This window comes from Aspergillus caelatus, assembly GCF_009193585.1.
Source record: "Aspergillus caelatus strain CBS 763.97 unplaced genomic scaffold BDV27scaffold_96, whole genome shotgun sequence".
Classification (NCBI taxonomy): Eukaryota; Fungi; Ascomycota; class Eurotiomycetes; order Eurotiales; family Aspergillaceae; genus Aspergillus; species Aspergillus caelatus.
In genome coordinates, this window is record NW_022475359.1 from 40,654 (window position 1) to 61,959 (window position 21,306).

The window sequence follows — 21,306 nt, forward strand, 5'->3', positions numbered from 1 at the left end:
ATATATACTATAGGAACCAAGTTTAGGAAGACAACTTCTTGGCAAACCCATGTTCCTCGAGCCCCTCGGCCCCCGTGTCCGGGGTAGCGACGGAGGATTGCGATTCGGCAAACTTTTCTATGATGTCCAAGCGACCATATGCGCGAGCGTTGCGGCGAGGTTCATTTGGCCCCCTGCTTGGGGCCTGGTAGCCACGGACTCTGTGAAAAGATCGTGTCAGCGGTGTTATGTTGAAACGTGTATGAAGAGAAAGGAAGAGCTCGCTTACCTTGGGCCCTCGCCTGTTTTTTCAGGTAGTTGAGGGGCATAGGTACGTTGGAATTTTTGAACGTCTGATTCGAAAGTACCTTGTTGGATACTTTCTCTGATTTTTGCGAAGAAACTATCCATCGTGTGGAGATTGTGGAGTTGGAGGAGAGACCAAGCCAGCATTTCCTTCGCAGAGAGAAGATGGTGGATATATGCGCGATGATGATTTCGGCACGTGTAGCACTGGCATGCTTCTTTGAGCGGCGCTGTGTCTGTTGTGAAAGTGGGCGCCCATAGATTAAGTGCTAACGGTTTGGGTTCTGTGGCAGGCGTGTCATGGGCATCAGATGGTGGCGGGAAGACAAAGTCCAAGGCCATGCCAGCATCCGAGGTGTCACCCAGGAAAGGAATTGTTAGGAGGTCAGCGCCAAGGGAGACTTCACGCAAAATGTCATGCGGAGTAGCTGGCTCACTGAAAAGCAACCGGGGAAGATCTCCTAAAGATTCGGGAACGACAGACAGCGATGCCGACTCATACAATGCAAGACCGGAAATGTACCGTCGGAGTTCGTCTTCCAGGTCTTCCAAATACAGTGTCTGCTGCGCATTGTCCAATGGGAGTATGGGAGCAAAGTACGCCGTCTTCGAGCGATTCCCCTCTGAGACCGCATCTCCATAAAGCTGCTCCGTAGAATACGTAGTGAACGCATGAGTCCTGTCCACCATCTTCCCTTGTCTCTTCGACCCAGGCCGATGGGTCAAGACCAAATCGGCTAAGCCTACCGCAATATCTGGACGTAATCTCTGCACGGCTTCGACATACTGACCAGTCTCCAGTTGTGCGAAACCAACGGTTGTGAGCACAGCAACCGAGTTTGGCGTATTCGATGCGGGACATACGAGCGGAGGCACGCGACGTGGGCCCAAAACCAGCACAGGATCTTCGGGGAGGCAAACAAAGTTGCGCAGAGGCGACTCATTCGGCGCAGCTGGCGTCTTGTAGACCGGTGGGCATCCTTTCTTCTGCAGCTTTTCTATGACTGATCTTTAACTGTCAGCGCCTTGCGTGCTTCGTAACTTCCAGGATCTCTCAAGTGGGGGACATGATCGAATACATACAATCTTCTAGACCAAAATATAGACCGCTAATAGCAGTCTGCTCGCGCATGACATCGTGCGCAAGATGGGGGACAGCTCCCCGCGACGTCAATGGGATGTAGTGCGGCGTAAGGATAGCATTTCTGCCCGCGATTGCCAGCTTGCCTAATCGCGGGGCCAAGGTTGACGCAGTAGCAGAATTCAAAAGACTAAAATTGACCATATCATTGGGAGGCCGTTGCGAAGCATCAGAACCCATGGCGGTCACCGGAGAAATTTGAGACTGGTGCAGTGCTGATCTGCTGATTGTCGGGGAAAAGAAATTAATTGATTTGGCCAAAAGAGGGAAGTGGGATGCCTGAAAATACAGACCGATAATTCAATGAATAAATCGTGTCTCCGGCCTTCACACTCCGCATTGTCAGTTCTTCCTCTTTAACCAACATTTTATTTTTCTTTTTTAAACGGGATACTTTAGATCCTCTTCCAACTCCATAATTTACTTTCATATTGAACTATTACAACTATTATTATTATCCATACACCCATGTCAGACGATACAAATCGCGGAGAAACACGCGGGGCTCTCATTGTTGTCGAGGGCTTGGACCGAGCTGGAAAGTCAAGCCAGTGCGAGAACCTGCGCGACTACCTGCAAGAGTCAGGCCACTCAGTAAAATATGTTCGGTTTCCAGGTATCTCTCGCAGCAAGATCTCTTCGGTCATGCGGACAACACTCTAATTTAGTTCCTTACCAGACCGCACCACGGCCATTGGCAAACTAATTGATAGCTATTTACGTGGCCAGTCACAGTTGGACGACCACTCAATTCATCTCCTCTTCTCTGCCAACCGTTGGGAGATTGCCAAGGTTATTGAAGAAGACATAGCCAAAGGGATTACTGTGATTGTGGATCGTTACTCATACTCCGGTGCCGTGTACTCTGCCGCAAAGGGAATCCCAACTTTATCTCTTGGTTGGGCGTGGCAGCCAGAAATCGGATTGCCCCGGCCAGATATGTGCCTTTTCCTTCATATCTCCCCTACAGAGGCCGCAAAGCGGGGAGGATTTGGCGTGGAGCGGTATGAGAACGAAACCATGCAGAGCCGTGTGCGCGAGCTCTTCCAGACTTTATTTGACCTGCAACCCAACGGCGACATCTACGTTGTAAATGCAGGAAGATCATTCCAAGAAGTATCAGAAGAGATTCGGGGCAAAGCAACTGACTGTATAGCACGGGTTGGGGTTATTGGGCCTTTGCGAAAGTTTGACTCAGTTGCAGCTTGATTCGGACTCAATTGACTGAAGGCGAATCACCGGGCGCTTTTATCCTGTATTATCACAATCGCTATCCTCAATGACTATTTCGACTCTTGTGGACATTGCAGGATGGCTTTTCGACCAATCGCCGATCTCATGGTCCGATTCTAGGGCCGGCGACTCATACCAGTCATCTTCTAAAGAGATGTCGTCGTGTGTACTCTCATCAAAGGCATCGTTCGGCCCTTTCATTGAGGCATCAACTGACTCAGAAAAGTCACAGTATTCTGCAGTAACTGTCCTCACATCATCAGTGTCCTCTCTCGGAACATTATTTATGCTGAAGTCCCCTCGTTTATTTTTCCTCAAAATAGTCTGCAGTTCCTTTCCTCCTCGGGTCCGGAAACTCAGCTCCTGCATCATCAGTGACCATTGGACAGTTTTGTGGCATCCGGGACATGTTCCAGATATAGGGACGAGTCTTCCTCGCTCTTTAGTAGAATCTAAGAACCTAGCCGATAGACATAATAAATGACTTACGCAGTAACAGCGCATCTGAGGACAGATGACTATCAGCTCTTTCTTTGGGACAACAGGTGTTTGGCAAACTTTGCACTGCAAGTCTTCTGGATCGTCCAGTTGAAACGCTGTCTTTTCCACGTAATCACGTATCTTACTATAGTCAACCTGAATGTGTTCGACGCTACCAACTCTCGCGTATTCAATATCAGGCTGCTTATTTTCGACGCAGCTACCATCTGGGATAACTTTGATATGCTCTGGAATGACACCATCTACGCGATCACTCCAGACCCTCCACAGTTGGTGAACGTCGTCAGCAAAGAATCGTACTCGGAGGGGCAGACTGGAGAAGTATGTCGATCGTAGCAAAGCGTGCAGATTCTCCAAGTGCCCTTTCAAGGACCTCGCCGAGCCACGAGGTCGGGTTTTACCCATCCCTCGAGCAGATTCCATACTATCTTCACCAAAGCCTAGATGACGAGATTTGCCCGGTTTTTGCCATGCCCACCTGCGAAGACGTTAGATATCTAGTCCAGGCTAAGGATAAAAAAGACTAAATTGTATATATAGCACTGACTCAAGAATCACGTGCTTGGGACAGAAAAGAGGGGCGTTGAACAAGATGACGAATGGACTCCACGTACTCAAACTGCAGGGCAGCAGTCCGACTCATAAAGCTTTCTACAATGAGCACCATTTCCCAAGGTCTCTTGTCATTTGCGGTCTTACGTGCTCCTCCTTTTGACACACCATTATGTTGCGCGAGCCGTCTAGATGGGTGAGGAGTAGAGCCAATGTACAGAGAAGTTTGCCGAACGGTTGATCGGAGAAGATAACAGCAATAAAAGGCCGGTATCGGTTTTGTAGGAACGTCGTCTACACCAGCCATGGCGCTTGGAGGACTCAGGTGTGTTAAAGTCTTACCATGAGTTGGTTGTGTTAAAAAATTGTTGAATTGTGTCAGTAGGTGTTTGCTTCTTTGACTGTGTGCATTGGAAAATGGTGATAATAATCTCAGGGTAAAGCTGCACTTGTTGTTATTGTAGGATATATATCCTGATCACATGATACAAGTGTCATAAGCAGCACATATTGTTGAATATTGCTTTTCAAGTTGTCTTTTCTGAGAGAAAGATTACTTCCTGTATTTATGCAATGTAACATTACACCAACCCCACGTCCCACATCGAGGCAACTGAACCATGGAAATCTGTACTTGTGTCAAAGCAGGGAATCGAGTTTCATGCCTCAGGCATATTTTTACTGGGATCATATGATCTCACTAAGCGGTACACAGTACTAATAAGTTCTGGGGGTTAGTACGGAGCACTCTGTAGTGAATATTAATTTCAGCCTCCTCAGGAATACAACCGGAAGGGGTATTGCAGTATTGCATGATTCACAATGTCAGCACAACAGAACAAGGGGTCAACGTACTTAGTAGATAATCCAGACGACCATTAAAAAAATTCTAAAAAATGAGAAAGGTCGACTATACAAACTATAGGATTTGGGTAGAACTTTGAGAGTAAAATAAACATTTGTATGTATGTACATACAGAATACATATACAGGTTACGAGTACGGAGTAGTATGGGGGTCAATAAGATGGCCTATTATTTATTGGAAAATAGTCTGTCCATTCTCGATAGGCGTGGGTTCTCCCCGTGGAAAATCACTCGCATACCTCACTACTCTGTTCTAAGATACTAGACAAACACAAAGCCGACGCGGTGGATTTGCTATAAACCCGATCTAGTCCGAAAGCAATCCACCTGTAAAATTACGGGCTCATGTGATATGAAAAATAGCGTACCCTGCATGACGACCACCACCATGGACCAGTGAAAAAGGACGCTTATCAGGGCACAAATCCGCTAGACAAGCTCCGAGTGTTCCTCAGAAGCATTTGAAGTCAGAATATGTCTCATTATCATTTTAGGATCATTGCTATTGTGGTCGGTTCCGGACCATGGTTGACGTGTCATAATTGACTGTTTCATGTCCCCCATACACCACTACTTACTACCTAGGGCCCAGGGACCTACCGGGAAAATCCTTTTCTCCTGGAGATTGACTCGGGTTTACGGAGAAGTTTCTGCATATCTCGTGAGCTAGTCTGTATTGTTTGTGGGCAGATAAGTTAATCTTCTCATGGGCACGACCTAGTGATATTAGTCGAGTTCAGTCCGACCTGTGGTTGAAACTAAGTAGTGGACAGCCGGATAGCCTGCGGTAATAATTACCAACCTCATACGTCTCCTGCGTTACAGTATGTACCAATGGAGAGAAAGCTTTCCGTCAAGCCGATGTGGGCAGTTATTCCCCCCTCCTACGGTGCGAATCTCTTCTCAGTTGGACCTGCAAAGATGCTTGGTAGAGTGATTTTCGCTGAATGAATTCTATGTTCGCTTTTCAACTATTGTAACTAGCGTAGGAAATGCAATAGATGTTTTTCATATTGCCCGTGACGAAGCTGAAGCTACGTGCAATCTCCAATTTTGGCAATATCTCGTCACATCTCACCGTTTGCGGCCAGCAAATATCTTTCGATACCGTAATACGGAGAACCTGATATTACGGTTCAAGGGTTTTCGCTACCAGCCCCAGAAGTAAAGTAGTAGTAGCGAAGCAATTGCAATACAAATCATGGATCGAAGCCTAGGTATAACCTTTTCTATTTTTTTTTTTCTTCTTTTTTTTAACATGCTTTCCAACCCCCCCCTTCCATTAGTTTGGCATCCCTTTCGATGGTGCTTTCCTTCTATCTTCTGAAAACAAACAAAAAAAAAAAAAGAGACTTCCTTCCAAAGGTCGATCCACCCACTTGTATACCCTCTATAGCACTAGTCGACGGAGGAGCTGACCTGAACCGGCAGTTTAGTACTACTACTACTACTTAGTACCTAGGTAGGTGTGCATCTCATTCCTACACATACACTAGACGCTATCGAATAACTTCCCGTCCGTAAGTACCTTACCGAACCTAACCTGAGGTACAACTAACTTGACATGAGTGACTAGTCGGATTACTTACCTAACCAACCACCTGCCCTACTTTACCTTTACACAATTCAACACTAACCCATCGATCTACGATCATTCCTCCAATCGTTACAGGTTGCTAACTCACAATTACACGCATAGCTCCTCCTCTCTATCAACAACCGAATTGCTACCTAGGATTACTTTCCTGCGCTGACCTGCCCTTGGTCTGGTGGCACACGCTACCGGTTCTTGACCCTCTTCCGAGATTCTCCACACTCTTTGTCCTCCCGGGCTCATCTCGGCCGTGCCTAGGACATCTACTTTATCCTCCCCATCATCAACTTGCTCCCCCGGCGTGCCTTATATATAGCCGCTGCCCTTACTACTTCCCTCAATCGGTCGGCTCACTTGCTTTAACCTCCGTATCTGTCCACTTCTCAACGGTTGTCCTTTCTCTCATGTGCCTTTCGCATCGGATGACTGCCCCCTTCCATCTGCGATAAGACACGCGCAATTTTCTTCCGCCCACGATCAGACCGTCGCATATAAGAAATGGTGGCTCCGGCCTCGACGGGAGGCAACTCGACTGGCGGACAGCCTTCGGCGAGCCGTCAACCCACCCGATCCTCTAGCACTCACCCGTCGCATTCTCACAATGTACCCTTAAGTGCTCGACGGTCTACGCCTCTTGACTTGTCCACGGTTGAGCGACGGGGACAACCCAATGCCCCTCGAGAGCCAAGTAAACGTATCCGACCTCACGGTTTACAAGAGGCCCCTACGTTTCGCCCGACTGAGGAGGAATTCAAGGACCCGGAAAAGTACATCCGCAAGATAGCGCCCGAAGGCAAGAAATATGGAATTTGCAGGATTATTCCACCAGAAGGCTGGCAACCGCCGTTTGCCATTGACACAGAGGTATGTACATGCGTTTGATGGTTTGTTGGCTTGCCATGGTACACCTCTAGGGCTGTCTATCAGCTCGGACAGAAATCCCTTTCTCACCTTTTGCCAATTTACAATAATATAAGTGAGGCATAGAGGCTGACAAACAGTCTTACAGCGATTCCACTTCAAAACCCGCCGGCAGGAGCTCAACTCGGTTGAAGGAGGTATGCCCCCGCGTTCAGCCACGTCTGCCGCCGGTGGTGCTCCGCAGCCCAGTTCTGACCCGGACCCAGGAACCCGAGCAAATCTAAATTACCTCGATCAGCTGGCCAAATTCCACAAACAACATGGAACGAATCTCAACCGTTTTCCGAGCGTCGATAAACGCCCTCTGGATTTGTATAAGTTGAAAAAGGCTGTCGAGGTTAGGGGTGGCTTTGACCAAGTGTGCAAGATGAAGAAGTGGGCTGAGATTGGCCGCGATCTTGGCTACAGTGGCAAGATCATGTCTTCACTTTCAACATCGCTGAAGAATTCCTATCAGCGATGGCTCCAGCCATACGAAGAGTACCTCCGCGTGGCTAAGCCCGGGGTGCAGCAACAACTGGAGCTGGAACATGGTGGCCCTTACACACCGTCGCCTCATCAGTCACCTATGGCTAAGAAGCCCATACCACTTGACAATGGCACGCCACACATGCTACCCAAGGGAACAATGAGTGTCCCGCCGTCCGCTCCGCAAAGCACTCCGAGGGAGGTTGAAGCAACCCCAGATAAACCAACACCTCCAATTGAGCCGACGCCTCCTCGGCCAGTAGCTTCTGGGTTTACGCCCGTGAATGCTAGTTCGGGATTTACTGCTGTCAACCGGTCACCATCATTTGTAGCAGTAAACAACAATCCGACCATAAAGCGTGAAATAGAGAATGGCTCTTTGACACCGAAAAGTGTCGCTGAGCATCCTTCGATCTCGACTCCTGTGTCTAATGGCCATGGCCATCACACAAAGCGCGCGATTAGCCACGAAAGTGGTTCTCAAACTGAGAATGGAGACGACCCGAACGGTCGGCGTAGTAAGCGTCTTCGCAAAGGTGTGTAAACATTATTGTCATCCATCATTGTATTCGACATCTAATGATTTCGTAGATGCGCCTTTACCTACAATTGCCGGTTCGCATATGAGTCTTCTTCGGCCCGCCCCGCCCCGGGCACGGAAGAGTGACGGCCGAAAGACGGGTGATGTAAGCTGATATCACGTTGCCGATCGTGTTTATAATGTGCTAACTGTACCTAGAAATGTGAGAATTGTGGCAAATCGGAAGATAGCTCCTCGATCTTGGTATGCGATAGTTGCGAGCAAGGATACCACAAGTACTGTCTTGATCCCCCTCTGACTATCATTCCCGAATACGATTGGCACTGCCCAAAATGCCTGGTAGGCACAGGGGAGTTTGGCTTCGAGGAAGGAGGAGTCTACTCGCTTAGACAGTTCCAAGAAAAGGCAAATAACTTCAAAAAGAGTTACTTCGCCTCAAAGATGCCATTTGATCCTGTCCTAAACGGCCATAGACGGGAGTCTGAGGACGACGTGGAACGCGAGTTCTGGAGATTGGTGGAGAGCCTGACAGAGACCGTTGAAGTAGAGTATGGTGCTGACATCCATTCGACTACTCACGGTAGTGGATTTCCTACTATTGAACGGAATCCTCTCGATCCTTATTCAGTTGACCCGTGGAACCTGAATGTTCTTCCTTTCCACGGGGACTCATTATTCCGCCACATCAAGTCGGACATCTCTGGCATGACAGTCCCCTGGGTTTATGTCGGCATGTGTTTCTCAACATTCTGCTGGCATAATGAAGACCATTACGCGTACTCGGCCAACTATCAACACTTCGGTGCCACAAAAACTTGGTATGGCATTCCTGGAGCTGATGCAGAAGCGTTCGAGGAAGCGATGCGGCAGGCAGTCCCTGAGCTTTTCGAGGGTCAGCCTGATCTTCTCTTCCAACTAGTTACCTTGATGCCGCCAGATCAGCTCAGAAAGGCTGGTGTCAACGTGTACGCGCTTGATCAACGAGCTGGGCAGTTCGTCATCACCTTTCCCCAAGCTTACCACGCAGGATTCAATCATGGCTTTAATTTTAATGAGGCTGTCAACTTTGCACCTGCAGACTGGGAACCTTGGGGTGCAATGGGTGTGGAACGTCTACAGGATTTCCGGCGACATCCTTGTTTTTCGCATGACGAATTACTTTTAACGGCAGCAGCTCGTGATACATCCATTACAACTGCCAAATGGTTGTCTCCGGCCCTTCAGCGGACCTGCACACGGGAGCTTTCTGAGCGCGCTGCATTTTTCTCCCGACATCGAGAGGTTACTCCGCACCATTGCACGCTTGGTTCCGAAGATGCCATGGACATTGGTGGTTGCCAGCTGAAGTTTGTAGTCGAAGATGAGGACCTACCTGAAGAAGATTACCAGTGCCAGTGGTGCAAAGCATATACTTATCTGACACAATTTCGCTGCCATAAAACTGGGAAAACCGTTTGTTTGTCGCATGTCGACACAAGTGTTTGTTGCGGAGAGCCACTAAAACAAAGGCAACTTGGGCCAGATCACACATTACGTTACCGATTTAGTGATGAGGCTCTGAAGGCCTTGGTGCAAAAAGTACAGGACCGTGCCAGGATCCCGGAAGCATGGGGTGAGAAGCTCGACAAGACATTGGAAGATGAGCCTAGGCCACAGTTGAAGGTCCTTCATAATCTATTGAGTGAAGGTGAGAAAATCCCATACCATTTGCCTGGTCTCCAAGATCTTGCGGCCTTCGTCCAGCGCTGCGATAAGTGGGTTGAAGAAGCAACCAACTATATTACCCGGAAGCAGCAAAACCGGAGAAAAAATGAGAAGGCTTGGCGCAGAAGTAGTTCTAAGGCCGCGCAGCTGGAAGAACGTGATCGTGAAGTTCGCAGAGTAGAAAATATCTACGCCCTTCTTGCAGAGGCTGATAAACTGTCGTTCGACTGTCCACAGATGGCTTCTCTGGAAGAGAAGACCCGCGAGATCGAGAAATTCCGCCAGGACGTTAACGTTGCCCTCATGAACCCCCACATTCGATCGGTCCAGGAAGTTGAAGATTTGGTGGAGTCCGCACGTAATTTTAATGTGGATATTCCCGAGGTTGAAGGACTGGAGCATGTTCTCCGGCAAATGAAATGGAACGAGGAAGCGCGTCGAAAGCGCGATCAGTACCTGACACTCAAGGACTGTCAAGAACTAATTCTGGCTGGTGAGCAGCTGGGTTTGTCGGACACCAACGATCATCTGCTCTATTTTAAGGATCTATGCCGCCATGGTGAGGCCTGGGAAGCTAAAGCCAAGGAATTGATGTCTGTAGAGGCTGTTCATTACCAGCAGCTGGAAGCCTTGTCTGCACAGGCTTCTCGTTTCCCTGTCTCCCCCGAGACGCTTTCTGCGGTAGATGCCATATTGACAAAACAGCGTGAAGCGCAGAAGAAAATCCAGTCTCTATATGAGAGAAGCAAGGACCCAGATTTCAGGAATCGGCCCAAGTACAAGGAAGTGCGCGAACTCATGGAGTCCCTTGAGGAGCTGAACAGCCGGCCAACTGGAGCCATTGACCTGGAACGTGAGCAGAAGCGCCATGAGGATTGGATGAGAAAAGGCAAGAAATTATTCGGAAAGGCAAATGCCCCGCTGCATATCTTGAAGTCGCATATGGAATATGTTGAAAAGAGGAACTCGTATTGTTTTGATTTGGAAGATCGCTGTCGACCCCCCGTCGAACCTTCTTCGCGAGATAACACCCCCGATGGTTTGTTAGACAATAGTAATATCACTCCTAGCATGTGGGGCGGTGGGAAATCACGGAAGCGAGACGTCTTCTGTATTTGCAGACACTCTGAAGCTGGAATGATGATTGAGTGTGAAGTCTGCCACGAGTGGTCAGTCTGCCCCTACTCCTCCCCCTTCAGTTAGTTAACACTATGGGCACTAACTAACCCTAAATAATAGGTATCACGGCAAGTGCCTAAAGATTGCAAGGGGCAAAGTCAAGGAGTTCGATAAGTATACCTGCCCTATCTGCGATTGGCGCCAAAAAATACCCCGAGATGCGGCTCGTCCAAAGCTAGAAGATCTCCTAGACTGGCAGGCCGAGATCGCAGGCTTGCCTTTCCAGCCTGATGAGGAACAAACCTTGGACAACATCATCAATCAAGCAGTTGGGTTTCGAGATTTTCTCCATGGCTTCACCAACGCCGCATGCACCACTACCGAGGAGGTTCCCACATTGATATTCTATCTCCGAAAGATAGAAGGTGCGGAGGTCTTGTTGGCATACGAAACCAACTTCTTCCGACAAGAGATCCATAAATGGGCTCCGGTAGCACCAGAACCGCCTCCGATCTTGGAACAGTCTCTTTCGACTCGTAAGCCACGTCCAACCAAACAGCAGAAGATTATGGCACAGCTCGGCGTTGACCGCCCCGAAGATCTTCCTCCTCATTTGCGTACAAAGCAACCCAGCCGTAAATCTATTGATTTACAGTCGGGCAAGTCTTCCATGCTTCCTGAATCACAGACGCCAGGCGATGGTTCAAATTCCGATTCAAATCGTGGCGAACCTACATTAGCCCCGATGGCTGATGCCCAAAACCCGCCTTATCCTTTCTCTGCCAATTATTCGCTTCCTGCAAGCGACTCTACACCGGCCTTTGCTCCCAGCTCTTCTGCTTTCCTGCCACATGCTGCCGCTCACTCCCCTTCATTCCCTGCGCGGTCCCCATCTCCAGGTCATCAAGGGCTTGATGCTTCTCTCTTTAGCTCTCCACGGTTCAATAGGGACCCTGATGACGGGCCACCAGGGGTCGATGTCGATAATGAAAATCCCTTTGACAGCAGTCCTCGGCAGAACCTTGACGATGTCTTCGCAGATTTGACAAATCAAGATGCAGAGCCTGAGCCGGGCCCAGCGCAAGAACCAGAGCTCATGGAGAACACACATGCTAATGAGGCTCTGGAAGTACTTGATGCGAGCAATGGGGATCGTTCTGAAACTCCGCAGGACGAAGAGCCACGGGACGATAAGTCTAGTGCGGAAGTCAATGGCTTAGCTGAGGCCGATCGCAGTACAGAGGACCTATAACACTGTTTCCGAGATTAATCCCTTATGGGTTCTTCCAGTTTTTTGCTTTGAGCATTCATGACAACGATGCGACTATAACGATATCTACTAAAACGAGTTTGATCGAAAGACTGCGTTTGATCCATGGTTTTCCGCATGATCCGACATTCCAGGGCGTTGCCTTTACAAGTCTCCAGGGAGGCTTACTTTTGTGTTCTTGATGTAAAGATATTATGGTATTGATGTTCCCGAGACGCACTCAATTCGTACGTGCTTTCCTTGTCAGCTGGTTTTGACAATCATTTTATTTGTTGCGACTCAGCGGTCTGTTCCTTCTTCCTCTCTTTCTCGCTCTTTCTTCGCCATGGCTTTTACGTCTGCTTACATGGACCGGGTGTATCAAAAAAATGTGGGGTGTCTGGGGAGCTGGCAATTTCTCAACGCGCGCGTGGTCTTTTTTCTTCCCCTTTATTTTGTTTTCTATTTCATTTTATTTTACTCTTTTTTCCTTCTTTGCTTCGATTGATTTTTGCATCGTTTTATATCTACATGGGTGAGCCTACAGTGATAGCCTATGACCTGTTATCTGATTCCATCACTCAGACCTTTATAGGGTCAAACAAGCCCGTCTCTGTGCGCTGGTATCGTCGAGTGGTATGCTCATGTCTACTTGATTCCTCGTGTCTTTGCTTTGTTTCGCCCTGTGCCCCGTGTAATACTAGTCAGACTACCGTTATTCTGTACCTTTAATGAATAGACATTAGTTTACTTAAACTGACATTCTCGCCTTTGTCACGTCACTCTATGTCTGCATACGCACTTAGGGCCGACTGCCCCCCGGTATGGATAAACAGCGCATTGACTCGATTTTCGCTGGGCGAGGTCCCTAGGCGGCGTGACCAGTCTCTGGTGAGTTCGCCCTCCTGTACCCAGTGCATGACGCCTCTCATGACCTTGACGGTGTACACGGGATCAACGATAACTCCTTCTTCCTGCGCTATCAAAGCCAAGATCTCCTTGGACGTCGGGTCCAGCTCTCCGTAGGCTGTGCCAGCAAACCGATCGTCTAAATGAACATCTTCCGGTGTGACGTCCCGCTCAGGGTCCAGTCCAATGAGGTGTGCCGCACGCAGGGCAAAGTTGAGCACTCGACCTTCATGATATTCTCGCGGCTTGGTAGGGGAATTCAAGATCCCGATGACCTTACGACCTATAACCCTCTCTGCATTTTCATCCTGTCGTGTCTGTGCCTCAAGCTTTTGCAGTAATCTGAATCCCGCAATCAAGCCTCCCACGGTACTTCCACTCCCACATGCAACAAATATATAGTCGAATCGGCCATTTTCTCCCAATTGCTCCTTTTCCTGCGCCGCAATTTCAAAAGCGCACCGCGCATAGCCCAGCCCACCTAAGGGATGTAAACTAGCCCCCGAAGGAATCCAGTAGGGGACCTTTCCCTGAGCACGCAATTCCTCCAGAATAGGCGTGATTGGATCCCCTTCATCCACCGTCGAACTATCCTCAAGCATCCGCACCTCCGCACCTAAAAGCCGGGCAATTTGCACGTTACCTGTGCGTAGAAAAGCATTCTTATCTGAACTAGCAGTTAAACCACCCCCCGTAGCTTTATGGAGGATAACAATTGCTTCGAGGCCGAGGCGTCGTGCTACCGAGGCGACTTGCACTGTATGATTGCTTTGGATAGCACCCTCGGTCACCAGGGTGGTGGTAGCCTTTGCTTCTGACCTTGCTCCGAGTACATGCAGACTTGAATTAGCTAGGATGTCAGGGACGATGTACTCGAGTTTGCGGTACTTGTTGCCTGCACAGGCGAGTGGGGAGGAGTGGTCTTCGCGCTTGGCGAAGAGGGAGACTGCGGGGGCGGCTTTGGGGTTGTGATTGAGATGTCTGGTTAGTGCTGGGAGAGGGTGGATTGGAGATGGGGAGGGATATAGCAGAGGATATCTGGGGAGCTTCGAAAAGGTTTCTGGGAGAGAAAACGACATGTTGGTTGATGAGCTGGTTTGTTGATTTGGAGAGATGTGAGGTAATGGGAGAAGTATATATCGGGCAACAGAGTCAAGATATGCTATATCAGAGTGGAATTCATGGCCGGTATCAACAACTGGGTCCCATAACTCAGTCGGTTAGAGTGCTGAGCTAATAACTCAGAAGTCGAGAGTTCGAGCCTCTCTGGGACCATTTCTTTTTGCTCTCATCATATTTAATAATCCAATATCCAATATTGGAGCGAAAACTGTTCATTCCCTTTTACTTTTTACTTTTTTTTTTTTTTTTTTTCAGTCGATTGTATAGATTGTTGTGACGAATGATCAGCGGTAATATTCTGCCCACTTGTACATATATATTTTTCTTATCGCTTATCACCATCAACAACGTCACCCACCGTCAACACCGCGGGCAATAACAAAACACAAACCCACGCAATGGCCAATAATTCCGAACACACTCTTTTCCGGTTCTTAAAATCCGCCCTGCAGACACATCGCCGGTTTCTCTCCGGCGCATTGACACGCGCAGAAGCACCCGTATACGTCATCGGTAATCCCTCCGCGGACCTCGACTCTATTATCTCCGCGATAACCTACTCATACTTCGCCAACAACACTGACCGGCACCATGTTCCCTTGATAAACCTACCGAATGTTCCATCGGGCTCTGAACTGCGCCGATTGCGACCGGAGTTCGTCAAAGCTTTATGGTTGTCCACTCATCCCCCGGCGCGAGATGAACAACCATGGGAGGAGACATCCGAATCCGCCGGGGCGATCCTCCACGACCATATCCTCACCGTGGCAGATTTCAATACACACTTAAAAGAGAATGGAAAGGTTGATGGAGAATACCAGATAAATGCCGACGCAGTTCTTGTAGACTGGAATGCGCTGCCGAACGGCACACTGGACGGACGGAAAGGAAAAGGTAGTTTAGACGGGCTACCGACGGTTGAGTTCAATGTGATAGGTTGCATTGACCATCACCAAGACGATGGATTCCTTCGACCCGATATCGAACCGAAAGTCATTGAGAAGAGCGGATCATGCACGTCGCTTGTTATACACACGCTGAACAAGAGGGGAAGGTGGTCGGAGGGAAGAGCAAAAGAAGCCCAAGCCCCACGGATGGCGGCTGAGGAGCAAGTAGCCTCACTTGCCGTAACCCCAATTCTGATTGATACCGCCAATCTCACAGCCAAAGACAAAGTAACCCAATTTGACACCCGAGCCGTGGATTTCCTGACCCCCAAATTCAACAAGGAGACAACCGACAAAGATAAGCTCTATGCGCAAGTCCTCGAGGCAAAGCAAAACAGCCTGGATCTTCTGACGGTCGATGAGATCCTGGATCGCGACTATAAGCAATGGGTCGAGACGTCTTCCCGCGAACCAGGGACACCCCTCAATATCGGCTTCTGCTCTATGGTCAGGTCGATTCCGTGGGTTGTTCGGAAGGCAGGGTCCCCGCAAGAGTTCCTGGATGCAGTGTACGAGTTTGCCGCGAAACGGGAACTGGGCATTGTCGTTGTCATGGCGGCGTTTAGTTCGAATGATGACAAGTTTCATAGGGAGTTGTTTGTGTGTGCGCTTGACGAGGGCCTTGCAGTTGATGCGCTGAAGAATTTTGTTAAGCAGTCCAGCTCGCAGTTGGGTCTCGAGGAGTGGTCTTCTCTCGATGGTGACGGGGAGGCTCTGTCGAAGGCTATTCATAACTCTCTTAACAGCGACGGTACCCATAAGTGGAGGCATATCTGGACAGCAACGGATATTACGAAGAGCAGGAAGCAGGTTGCGCCGATGATGCGGGAAGCTGTGACCTCTCTGAGATAGAGACTAATTGGATAGACATTTAATTCTAAGAAGTACATTATCATTTTTTCTCATCGGACATACCAGCGTTACAAATACATCTATTCCACGCAATGAACTGAGAAGACATTCGCACCGACGCCTCTCCAAGTCTAGGTAAACAGCGTCCGAATCTAACCGCTAAGCGTGTTGTCCAACCATTCAACATGCCCCATTCACCAAGATAATGTGCAAAAAGAGAACCAAAAAAAAAAAAAAAAAAAGAAGAAGGAAAGTAAGTAGAATGGATAATCACACGTTGAACACCGGCTCCATAGACTTGAGAATATACCTGATAACTCCATATATGTCATAACCTGAATCCATGATGCTGCCCGTCTAGGGTAAGCCCGACCAAACCAAATGAACATTTCTTGATGCAACTATGCAGGACCCCAACCCCGACTCAGATAATGCAATGCATGCAACCGTTAAGCAAGGAGCGTAATCGGTAAGGAAAAAGAATATATCAAAGGAAAAATTGGACCAGTTTGGTCTCTATTGTTGAGGATCATCTGGAGAAAAACATCGGGCCTGGGAGAAGCAAGGTCAAGATATCGTGAGTATTTCGTGAACGCGACTGGTAAACGAGATTTAGTCGGGAATGTTCTAGATTCTAAAAACATTCCCATTCACAGAAGACACACCACCGGGCGACGCGATCCGCGAGGACCAAGCCTCTCCAGGTACCCCGTTCCCCGATCTTAATGACCGTTTCCCAGACACTACCGTCAGCTGTAGCATCGGTGCCCGATTCGGCATTGGAGTTGGCACTGATCATGTGGTCGGCTTTTCGAGTCAACCGTAGGATCTTGTTTGATGGCGATTGTATCGCTAATTTGGCCGGTTTCTCGCGCCCGGAGGCCGACCGACCCGATGAGATAGCTGACGTCGACGCGGAGAATTCATTCGAGACGGTAGACACGGAGGACCCACCAGCAGAGCTGGAGACCATGCTAAGTGCACTGGCGGGTCGAGAGAACACAGATGGAGAGATTCGCCCACTGACACCTGCTTCATTGCTCATTGACGAAGATGACGGGGAGGAAGGATGTTGTCGTACGGCGAAGACGAAGGTATTGTTGACTGCAAGCCTTGCGCACTGGGGCTGCATGATATACAAATCGTGGCGCTGGGCATGAGGAGTTGGATGACGGAGCACGAAATCATATGGTGGATTCTCCCCAGCATGAATAATTGGGAGCGTGAGAGCTAGAGGATGCGGAATATCCCGGCTGGAGTGCATCAGCCCTTTCTTTCCCGCATACACCTTGAGCGTGCCCTGTCCTTCGTCGCCTGGTAAAATGGCTTTGACAGTGATACGCTTTTGACCGTTGACCCAGTCGGGCTGGACCAGGGCACGCTTGCGTACCACCTCTCCACTTTCAAAGAAGTCACCATCTGCGTCCCGGGCGAAAGCGGGAGCTTCGATTTCGGCGGCACACTCTACATCTGGAGGTACGAAGAGACGGATTTGTAAGACTTCCAGACCTTCAATTCGGACAACACTGGTATCGTAATCAGGAAACTGCAGGCCCATCTTGAAATATGTTGGGCAAGTAGTAGGCAGAGCAAGAAGCACGTCGGGGGAAATAGGAGGGCAGATGTGTTGTTCTTCATGAGAAAGAGGTACATGTGTATAACAAATCTCCAGAGGACGGGCGAGGAAATACCAACTTTCTGCCGACGAAGGGTTGTTGGTAACGAACTGGCTCCTCCGCGGGTTGGTTGGGCTTGCTAACGAACAGTCCATGATGCGCCATTCACCATCAACCAGTACGGCATTCCACCAATGATTGGCTCGGGATAGGCTGTCCAAGTCAAATAATTCACCAGGAGACTTGAGATACCCTTTTATTGCGTCGGCATGCAAGCCAACCGCGGCACACATTTCTCTAACGAGGAATGCAACTTCCTGAGGACTTCCCCTTTTTGTCTGTAGTACCCGTTTGAGATCCATTCCGACTTCTTCAACAGGCTCATCCCAAGCAATCTTCTCACTGACCCAAGTGAAGATGGCGCGAAGCCTTTGAACATCACTCTTGTAAGGCCGACAGACATACCCTTGCGCGAGACTCATAGGGTTGGTCATTGGGGGAAGGCTGTTAACGAATCGAGCACTCTTGTCGACAAGGGATAAATTGACAGAGCCAAAGTTGGTAGGCTCACTGATTGGTAGACCATCAATGCTTTCATCACCTTCAGCAGTCTCATAGAGCTCTTCCACCGCGTAGATAACTGGATAATCCATCATGTGGCACCGCTCAACTCTCTCCATTCTTTCGTTTCGGCTGGGAGAGCTTGCTCGGTTCACATCGCGCCGCACTTGGACCCAATCAATACCATTACTGCCGAGTCCCATCTCCCGAGCAGTATCACGGTGGGAGTGTGAAGAGCGGATTGGAGAAATCGCTCTACCCTTCGTAGGTGAATAGGACCCGCCATTTTGCCCAACTGCAATGCTGCTTCTGGCATTAGCGGCACCGGTTTTTGCAGATTCAAAGATCTTTTTGAAAAACCCTTGTTTTTTGGCTTTGGGGGTGGAAAGGCCTCCGAATACTCCGGCAGACTCTTCGGGTCCGGTGCCCGAAGGTGACCAGGGAATGGCTGATGAAGCGCCCTGTCGAGAGGTATTATGACTCGAATGGTATGATACTCCGGTTAGGGGGGTTTCGGGTCGCGGAACTCTTGATACATCACTGAAGCCTCTTGTGCGGAAAGTGTCTAGTGCGGTATTGGGTCGCTCATTTGCTCCGATCCCCCTCCGGGCATAACTACCTGCGCTGGTCGCACTAAATCCGCCGGCTGATGGACCACTCATAAGGCTCTGACTGGTTCGTTCGGTGCTCGTTGTGATGTTGGTACCGTTACTCTGCACGCCACTCGAAGAATTTGTAGTACTCGACTTATTAGTGTAGCTCCGGTTGAGCATTTCCGCTCTCATGTCCTGCCCAGAACGGCGGTTCTTTAGATAGGGGTACTGAGCCGGAATGGAATTGTGTCTTCCGTGGTAAGGAACATTTCGGGGAGGTGGCGGAGGAGGTTCCTCATCATCCTCTGGCATTTGTACATCTTCAGACCCTCTTCGGCTTTGCTCCTGCATTTGACGAAGCCGGCTTTCCATCCTTTGCACATAGTTGTTTATTTGTGGAGGTCCGTCGAGGAAGTGGTCCTGTGCGTATACGCTGCTCCTATTCGGCTGGCCACCATGATATTGATACTCCTTCTCACCATCAAATCCCAATGAGGTTAATGGGCGACTCATGACCTGCAAAGATCGACTGTCCCGCAGATTGTCATAAGCATCCGGTGACCATGGGTTGTCAAACATCGGCTGAGGAGATGGCGAATGAGTCTCTCGGAACATGCCCATATCCTCTAAAGATGTCATGACGTCTTCCATTGCATCTCGCAGGGGAGAGGGTGTATGTCCGTTCACATCTGAATGTGCCGCTGGAGAGGGGGTCCTCGGCATCGTCACATAACGGTCGTTCATGTCGTAGCGAGTCGGGACACCTATTTCTATGGACGGTTGACGATTGACAGCGACTCTGTGTGGGGGAGGAGGTGGTGGCGGCGGCGACTCTTCACGTTCCTGAAGCTGCAGTGGAGAGATTTCGCGGGATGTTGGCCGGGACAAAGATACGTTGTGTCTAGGTACTGAAGGTGGTATCATATCAGACTCGTCTAGAGGCCGAGGAGACGCAGCACGAGAGGGAGGCCTATAAATCACGAGATCCTGCCCAGTGGGGACTGTGGGGGGCAGTATATCGGCTTCCAGTGGGCGGGGGGAGACTGCTCGCGACGGAGGCCTAGGTCGGGAGACTGTCTGATTTGAGGTGATGGGGGTGGAAATTGACGGAAGATCGGGTTCTTGTGGGGGACGAGGCGATATCGCACGTGAAGGTGGCCTGGATCGTGAGGGTCTAGCAGTAGGAGTTGATTGCCTCACCGAGCTTGCGGGGGTGCGCAGAGCCTTGACTTTCCGGGGATGACTGCCATCACGAGGTGGTGTTTGCGGGATTGAACTCTTGACTAGGGATGTTGAAGTCCCATTCCTCGAGAGCTCGCCCGAGGGCGCAAGCGCTTCTTTATGTGCCTGGAAAGGCTTCCTAAACACTGTTTTTTGTTTTTTAGGAGCTGAAGTAGGATTTGTAATCGGCGATTGAGCTGCTTGAATCACAGGACCGGTTGTTGTCCGACTGACTGGAACAAAATCCTCCCCTAGGACCTCGACGAAGTTGGATGGAAACAGCCCCACCATGCGCCTATCTCGTCGTAACCGACCCATCCACCACTGGCCATCTCCCGCATTGAGGCATTCGATCAGATCCCCCTCCACAAATCCCAGATCACGCTTGGTTTCCCCGCCCCACGAATAGACAGCTCGACACCAGCATGGGAACCGGGAGGGCAACTGAGGTGCGCTTGGGGTCATAGCGGGTGAGTATGAGCGAGGAGAGAGAAGGTGGCGTTAGTCGGAGATAAAGCACCGGATTCACTAAGTGTTAGGAACAATGAGTTGCGCAATCAATCAATCAAAAGAGTGCGCCAAGGTGGTTGAGCCAATTTTGGGATAGGGTATAGTAAGGAAGGTCCCCAGTGGCGCAGTGTTGTCAAATGAAAGGCAGTTATGAAAGGACTAGGACCCGTGCAACGGAGGGAACAGGAACATGATAGGAATGAGAATAGAAACGATAATCGGACAATAATGGAGAGAAAAAAAAAACCGATAAGATTAAAAAGAGGCAATCATTACCTGCCCATATCAGTTCACATGGAAGGCAAAACTAAATGTCCGACGATAAAGTGAAAAGAAGCAGCAAGTCGTGCAAGGGTCCGAAGCGAAGGAGGAGTGACGGAGGGAGAGAGCGAGAGCTGAAGTCACGGTGAGGCCCGAATTGTTTTGGTGTTTACGTGGGCGCCCGTTTGGGACTAGTCGCCGGGCTTATCGATAAGCTTAATGCGCACTGTCCCCCGTGATCAATCAAGATCCTTGATTATACTAAAACTCTTTTCCAACATGTCTTTTTTCTTTTTCTTTTTCTTTTTTTTACTTTTCCTACTTCAATAACTATAGAAGTGCTTAGTCTTGACCAATGTAAGGGAGACCGTCTAGAGGGGCCTTTTTTTGATTTTCTTAGACTATCTAGATCTAGCGTATTGTTTGAATGAGAGAGACCCTGAAGGCTGAAACTCCCCCCTTCTCTTCAGGCGATCCATGGTTTATCCTCTCCACTACCCGCGTAGCAACCCATGGACAGCGTGCGGTTGAATTTCCAAT

At 49.4% G+C, this 21,306-nt stretch overlaps 7 protein-coding genes and 1 non-coding gene across 8 annotated transcripts; 4 read left to right on the plus strand and 4 right to left on the minus strand.

Moving 5' to 3' along the window:
- Positions 1-22: 22 nt before the first annotated feature.
- BDV27DRAFT_145534 (tRNA-ribosyltransferase family protein) lies at positions 23-1,606 on the minus strand (the record flags this gene model as incomplete). Its single annotated transcript, XM_032070424.1, has 3 exons — positions 23-200; positions 269-1,289; positions 1,369-1,606. The coding sequence occupies 3 exons, from the start codon at positions 1,604-1,606 to the stop codon at positions 23-25; spliced, it is 1,437 nt and encodes a 478-aa protein (XP_031927226.1).
- A 186-nt stretch (positions 1,607-1,792) lies between these two features.
- On the plus strand, positions 1,793-2,655 carry BDV27DRAFT_117616 (bifunctional thymidylate/uridylate kinase). The gene is made up of 2 exons (XM_032064714.1): positions 1,793-2,042; positions 2,106-2,655. Exons 1-2 carry the CDS (start codon positions 1,895-1,897, stop codon positions 2,633-2,635), a joined length of 678 nt encoding a protein of 225 aa, XP_031927227.1. The 5' UTR covers positions 1,793-1,894; the 3' UTR covers positions 2,636-2,655.
- Positions 2,655-4,225, minus strand: BDV27DRAFT_117604 (structure-specific endonuclease subunit SLX1). Its single transcript, XM_032064712.1, has 2 exons — positions 3,775-4,225; positions 2,655-3,638 (listed from the first exon to the last, which is right to left on the minus strand). The coding sequence occupies exons 1-2, from the start codon at positions 4,017-4,019 to the stop codon at positions 2,675-2,677; spliced, it is 1,209 nt and encodes a 402-aa protein (XP_031927228.1). The 5' UTR covers positions 4,020-4,225; the 3' UTR covers positions 2,655-2,674.
- Positions 4,226-6,214: 1,989 nt separating this feature from the next.
- BDV27DRAFT_117663 (putative PHD transcription factor (Rum1)) lies at positions 6,215-12,441 on the plus strand. The gene is made up of 5 exons (XM_032064715.1): positions 6,215-7,036; positions 7,182-8,097; positions 8,153-8,247; positions 8,301-10,975; positions 11,046-12,441. Exons 1-5 carry the CDS (start codon positions 6,671-6,673, stop codon positions 12,175-12,177), a joined length of 5,184 nt encoding a protein of 1,727 aa, XP_031927229.1. The 5' UTR covers positions 6,215-6,670; the 3' UTR covers positions 12,178-12,441.
- A 506-nt stretch (positions 12,442-12,947) lies between these two features.
- Positions 12,948-13,864, minus strand: BDV27DRAFT_128906 (1-aminocyclopropane-1-carboxylate deaminase/D-cysteine desulfhydrase; the record flags this gene model as incomplete). Its single annotated transcript, XM_032067076.1, has 1 exon — positions 12,948-13,864. A coding segment is annotated over exon 1 (727 nt), but the record flags the coding sequence as incomplete, so codon positions are not given.
- Positions 13,865-14,284: 420 nt separating this feature from the next.
- BDV27DRAFT_t119 lies at positions 14,285-14,358 on the plus strand. The gene has a single exon. It is a non-coding gene; the product is annotated as a tRNA-Ile (tRNA).
- Positions 14,359-14,567: 209 nt separating this feature from the next.
- On the plus strand, positions 14,568-16,004 carry BDV27DRAFT_172548 (putative exopolyphosphatase; the record flags this gene model as incomplete). The annotated part of the gene is made up of 1 exon (XM_032075891.1): positions 14,568-16,004. Exon 1 carries the CDS (start codon positions 14,604-14,606, stop codon positions 16,002-16,004), a length of 1,401 nt encoding a protein of 466 aa, XP_031927231.1. The 5' UTR covers positions 14,568-14,603.
- Positions 16,005-16,240: 236 nt separating this feature from the next.
- BDV27DRAFT_128908 (putative SH3 domain protein (Cyk3)) lies at positions 16,241-19,653 on the minus strand. The gene has a single exon (XM_032067077.1). The coding sequence runs from the start codon at positions 19,516-19,518 to the stop codon at positions 16,639-16,641; it is 2,880 nt and encodes a 959-aa protein (XP_031927232.1). The 5' UTR covers positions 19,519-19,653; the 3' UTR covers positions 16,241-16,638.
- Positions 19,654-21,306: the final 1,653 nt, after the last annotated feature.

Bases quoted from the DNA above. Each gene is read 5' to 3' on its own strand.
- BDV27DRAFT_117616 (XM_032064714.1), top strand. From the start codon at position 1,895: ATGTCAGACGATACAAATCGCGGAGAAACACGCGGGGCTCTCATTGTT. The intron at 2,043-2,105 runs GTATCTCTCGCA...GTTCCTTACCAG, and splicing joins AAAATATGTTCGGTTTCCAG to ACCGCACCACGGCCATTGGC.
- BDV27DRAFT_128908 (XM_032067077.1), bottom strand. From the start codon at position 19,518: ATGAACGACCGTTATGTGACGATGCCGAGGACCCCCTCTCCAGCGGCA.
- BDV27DRAFT_117663 (XM_032064715.1), top strand. From the start codon at position 6,671: ATGGTGGCTCCGGCCTCGACGGGAGGCAACTCGACTGGCGGACAGCCT. The intron at 8,098-8,152 runs GTGTGTAAACAT...ATGATTTCGTAG, and splicing joins TAGTAAGCGTCTTCGCAAAG to ATGCGCCTTTACCTACAATT. The intron at 10,976-11,045 runs GTCAGTCTGCCC...CCTAAATAATAG, and splicing joins TGTGAAGTCTGCCACGAGTG to GTATCACGGCAAGTGCCTAA.
- BDV27DRAFT_117604 (XM_032064712.1), bottom strand. From the start codon at position 4,019: ATGGCTGGTGTAGACGACGTTCCTACAAAACCGATACCGGCCTTTTAT. The intron at 3,639-3,774 runs GTACGTGGAGTC...ACGTCTTCGCAG, and splicing joins ACTGCTGCCCTGCAGTTTGA to GTGGGCATGGCAAAAACCGG.